Source organism: Urocitellus parryii, chromosome 1, assembly GCF_045843805.1.
Source record: "Urocitellus parryii isolate mUroPar1 chromosome 1, mUroPar1.hap1, whole genome shotgun sequence".
In the NCBI taxonomy this organism is placed as follows: domain Eukaryota; kingdom Metazoa; phylum Chordata; class Mammalia; order Rodentia; family Sciuridae; genus Urocitellus; species Urocitellus parryii.
The window spans coordinates 191,214,730-191,220,128 of NC_135531.1; the positions used below are offsets into that span (position 1 = coordinate 191,214,730).

Genomic DNA, 5,399 nt, shown 5'->3' on the forward strand with positions numbered 1-5,399 from the left:
GGGAGGAGGAGGAGGAGGAGGGAGGAGGAGGGGGAGGTGGAGGAGGAGGAGGAGAAAAAAAGAAAGAATGAAAGAAATGACCAGAGAGTTCTGAAAATGCCCACCCAGGCCTCTTCCATTCCCAGCACAAGATCAGACACCTTAGCTGACTCCAAAGTCCCTCTTTCTTCTCAATGGGTCACCCTAAGGCCTGTGGAGTCTGGCTAGGCTGGCCCTTCATGGACTTCTCTTACCGGGGAGGGCAGCCTGAGTGGGGTGTGGGGAGATAAATCACCTGAAAGTGAGATCATACTAACCTCTTCCATCCTCCCAGCAAGTTGCTTCGCGGGCCACTTTGGGGACCCCTGCCTGAGATGGCTGAATAAGAATCTCTGGAGAGCTGGGGTTGTTTAAACCCCTTCCCAGGTGCAGAGCTACCGGGGCCTTTTGGTTCCTCCCAGGTAGGCATGACCCTGGTTCTGTGTTTCCTTAGCTCTGCTGCTGGGTCACTGCAGACCAAACCTTGCCATGGCTTTGGGTCCTTGGGTGCCCATTGGTCCCCATCCCAGCTAATTCTAGGACCCCTTTCTGGGCTGAATGGCCTTGGTTCCTGTCCTTTCAAATGCTCTTAGGTTCTTCCCAGTCACCACAAGTGACTATGACTCAAGTCCTAATGAGGAATCACTATCCTCTGCCATGAGAAAGGCATTTGGCTCTAAAGCAAAATCATGTTTAAACTTACTCTGTTTCTCTCCCTACACGGATCATGGTCAACAAGAAATTAGAAAAGCATATTCAACATTTTGACGCTTCATTCTTTCAACACATATTTACTGAGCACTCACTCTGTCAGATACAATACAAAGCCAGATACGATACAAAGGCTATGATTGAGGGAGGGTGGACTCTCCCTGGGGTCTCAGCCTGCTTCCAGAAAGACATGTGGCTGGCACCCTTGGGTGCCCAGACATCAACGGCCTGGAGGAAAGATGGGGGAAGGCTCTGAGGTGGGCTTTTGCTGTGAGAATTCAGCAAGAGATTCCAGAGCCTGCCAAAGAGCAGGGCTTTTGGAACCAGGAGTGGCATGGTAACCTGACCAACCCCACACACTATCTGTTACGTGTCAATGGGCAAGTCACACGGGACTCTGCATCTGTGTCGAGATCTGAAAAGGATAAGAATTGCATTTTTAGGATAACGCAGGGTTCGGGCAGACTGATCCCCACATAAACTTGCTCACAGCCAGGCTCATTAACGTTGTGATCATGTGTGTGGGGCCTGGAAGGACGATTTAGATGTGGCTGTGCAGGAGAGGTGGCCTTAAACCTCCCCCTTGTCCCAGATCTGGATGGGTCCAATCAAGAGCAGTTCTGTACCTTTTTAAACCTGCAGTATCCAGCCTACATCCTGCACACAGCATGTCTCAGCGAGCTGCTGAATGAAGGCCACAGAAATTCTAGACTGAAATCAAATGTCAGGCATTCAGGAGAGGCACCATCTCTGTTCTACCTTATGGGACTGCAGTCTTTGTATGAAATTCCTCCTCTGTCTTCTTCCCACAGTTGGGACTGGTGCATCTCTCTTCCCTACCCATGGAAGCTCTTCATGAAAGGTGATTTCACTTACAGTTTGTCTACAATCTGATCTACCCACTTTCCCCTGGAAACAAATTTCACAGCTGCCTGTGGTGCCCCATCCTTTGCCTCTGACTGCAGTGTTTTGGCTGAGATAAAAGTTAATCCTGTAGAAAGCAAGTGGGTCGTCTGTCCTTGCACCTGCTTCCCTGACACTGGGCCAGAACGGACAATTGCCCTTCCTGGGGACACCAGCTGTCTTCTCCCTTCATGGTTCTGAATGTTTTTGTGCTGTGGCCTTTGGAGTGGGGGCACAACCCACTGAAAGAGGGAATGGGGATGCTGAGAGTGTGGAGGGGGCAGAGAGAAAGGCCTTTTCCACTAAAATGTAGAATTGCAGATTTGGGAAGAAAAAAAATGGGCTTCTTCTCAAAGAGCATTTGGCTCTCCATGGCTTGGAGAGTGCAAGTTGAAGGAAATCATTACTCACACAGGTTAATTTGTCACAGAAAATCCAGTAATATCCATCAGCAAGGGTTGGCAAGTTTTGGCTAGCCCTGGTAGTGTTGCATAATAATGCAGGACCTTGGCTGATTCAGGGCTCTTGCTGGGATGGGACTGGTTTGGCTTCATAGTCCCTAGCACAAGCCTTTTGATGCTCACTCACCCCCATCTGTTTCCTGCTCCAGGCCTTGAACCTCACCCTTCTCACATACCCATGCAGAAACATAGGCTCTCTTAGCCTCCTCTCATTTTACAGTGTGGACCATTTTTTTTCCCCCATTGGTCCCAAGTCTGAACTCCTCTCTGACATACTGCATGAGGAGCAGCTAGGTGTTCACAGTTTTGAATTGTCCTTGACTTTGGATTCAGGCATGAATGCCTCCGCATGAAAATCCACCCCTCCCCCCATTTGATTGAGTCCTGCCCCCTCCCCCCAACACAGTCCTCCAATTTCAGACAAAAGGTGGAAATTTGGTTTCCTTGGTTCTCCTGAATATGACTGTGAAGATGCAGCTCCTGAGGAGGGTGAGCTTGTTTTACAGATGGGGCTCCGTCATGGTTTGCCTGGAAGCCCCAACTTCCAACCAGCCTCAAGGGAGGCTTTCTTGGGTCAGGAGACCGTGGCGGCATGTGAGGACACTTGCAGAGGAGCCCACCTACCGCTGACTGTTCAAAGTGAGGCCCAGGATTTCTGGGGGATATCCCCGGGGGTTCCGCCCAGCAGTAGGGCCTGAAGGAGATTCAGAGTCCAGCTGACCCCTGTGTCCTCCTGCCTGTGCCACAGCCCTGGGACTGAGCTGCAGTGACTGGCCCTCCACGGAGGCACAGGTCTGGGCACCCAGTCTGGTGGGTTCCAATTTGAGCTGGCTCAGGTTCAGGATGAGGCCTGGACACCTCTGGTCCTGTGGGCTGTTCTGGATGGGAAGGCCACAGACAGCTACCCCATTGGGAGAACTGCTGGTCTGTTTCTGCTGCAGAAGGTCAGGGCCCCAGGCTGGAGACTGCCTGAAGGGTCCACTGCCTATGTCCTGCCTTGGAGGCTGGCTGTCTGGGTGGATCTGCAAGGCTGCCATGCGGGCCACATAGCCAGCCAAGGTGGGCCCTACATCCAGAGCACTTCCCCCAGGACCTGGCCTCCATGGCCCTTGAGAATTCCTCAGGTTCTCTGGTGGCCTGGGTTCCTTCTGTGAGCCAGGCCAGGCCGTGGAGTTGGGAGCCTTGCCTTTACTGGAAATGTCTCTTGTAGAGGCTGAAGACCCCACAGAGGAGATCAAACCATTAGGGTGGCCTTGTGTCTCTTCCTCTAGAGAGGAGTTCTTGGAGGGGGTGCCAGTCCCCCTTACAGACTCTCCTGGGACACTACTCTCTTTGACAAGCAGGCCTTTAGTGCCTGAGTGAGCCCACAGCTGCTGTCTGCTAGGTGCTGAGCACACTGTGGCCCTGCCTGCATCGGAGGCCTGTTCCCCGCTGCCCTCTAGCTTCTCTGCCGGTCCTCTAGGGGCCCTCTGTGGACCAGATGAGGTTGCAGGCTCTCCAGGGGCAGGGGCTGGGGCAGGTGGAGCTCGGCGAAGCCAGTTGACAATGCCCATGGTGATAGCAAGCTCTGTGTCACAGAGCTTTAGCAGGCACTCCTTGCCCTTCCAAGAGCTTTGCAGGAAGCCCTGGCTAAGCAAGTCAGGGCCTGGTGCCGGGGCCAGGTTCTCCTCAGCCCCCACATGGAAGCTACACATGGACAGTGGTGTCCCCAAGGCTGGTCCCGACAGACTCTCAGACACACACAAGTCATCGTCCAGGCTTGGGCCGACAGGGGCCTCACTGGGGTCATAGAAGAGCTCATAAAGGGCATCCCCACTGTAACTGTCCCTAGGAAAGGCAGCTGCAGGTGTTCCTGGGCTTGGGGCCTCTTTCTTATCCTCCTCAAGGCCGGGGGAGAAGGAGTCATAATAACCCTCATCACTCGTAGACACAGATTCTGGCTGCTCACTTTTGGGGGTGCCTGTGTCTACAGAGCTGGCTTTGGAGCCACTTGGGGGGCCCCTGCAGGGAAACAGGGGCAACTCTGCCAACCCAGTTACATCCAGCCTGGGTTGGTCTGTGTTTGTCCCCTGAGGACCCACCAGCCACGGGCCTAGCAGGGCACGCTGCTGCTGCCTCACAGAGCGATTCACACTGTCCCAGAACTTGGTGAAATCCAACACCTCATTCTGGGCAGGTGATGCCAGCTGTTCCACACTGTCTTGGGAAGGGCCCCTGGGATCCTTGCTTTCCAAGGCTTGGGACACCCGACCTGGGCTCTCGGGGCCTTCACTCAGCTCCAGGGGTGGCAACGAGCTCTCATCTGCAAAGATCTCCCCGCAGCCTGTGAGTGAGTCAAAGCTCTTCAGGGAGGCTACATCCTCGCACAGGGCACTGCAGAGGTCGAAGGGTGAGTCAGGCAGGAACTCACTGTCAGACAGGTCCTGGCACAGGTCGTCCAGCCCCAGCCCCTCGCCCTGGGAAAAGAAGGTTTTGCCTCTCTGCCTTGCAGCATCCGATGGGTCCCCCGGGGAGGACAGGCTCTTCCCTTTGGCTGCCAGTGAGGCCAAGTTCTCTGTCTTGTTTCTGCGGATGTGGAATAGGTTCCGGAAGCACTTCTTGGGCCGTTTCAGGGAAATCCTCTTCCTTGGGATACTCTTGGCCACAGCTGGCACAAAGGGCATCTGGGGCACAAAGTGGCGGTAGTCAATCATGCGCTGGCTGCCAGAGGGCCCTGGGAAGCTTGCGCTACCCACCAGCTGTCCTGGGGTGGTTGCTGTCTTGCTGGCCCCTGGAACACTCTCATGAGTCTTGCTCTTCCGTACCAATTTGAAGGTGGCTTGACCTCCTTCAGGGTCAGTCTGTGCCCCTTTGTTGAGGCACCGATCATACCCTTGGATGCTGGAGCTGGCTTCAGAACCCTTCTCTCCATGCGGTTTCTGCTGCCCTCCCAACGAGACTGACCAGGGACCTGCATCCTCCCTGGCTACAGCAGTGGCTGCAGGGTCTGGGGGTTTCTCATGGGAAATCTGCAAGCTGGATTTGATGAAGGTCTTTCCCCTCTTCAGCTCCATGCTTCCAGTGACCCCGGCGACTGTGGAGGAAAGCAGGTGGTACTCAGTATCAGAGACTGGAAGGTATCAAAGACCTCTGCCCACCCCTGTCACATGACTTGCTCAACAGCAGAGGCCTGGGTCCCAGTGGGTCCTCCATGGTGGTGGGGGAGAGGGGAATGGAACAGCCTCATCCTCATGCACCACTCTTGTTTTCATAGACAACTGATGCCCTGAGCAGTTAAGTCACATGCCTAAAGGCACACTGTAGGAG

At 54.4% G+C, this 5,399-nt stretch overlaps 1 protein-coding gene across 1 annotated transcript; it reads right to left on the reverse strand.

The window, feature by feature from the left end:
• Positions 1-2,713: 2,713 nt before the first annotated feature.
• Positions 2,714-5,146, reverse strand: Amer3 (APC membrane recruitment protein 3). The gene has a single exon (XM_026387803.2). It carries the CDS (start codon positions 5,144-5,146, stop codon positions 2,714-2,716), a length of 2,433 nt encoding a protein of 810 aa, XP_026243588.2.
• Positions 5,147-5,399: the final 253 nt, after the last annotated feature.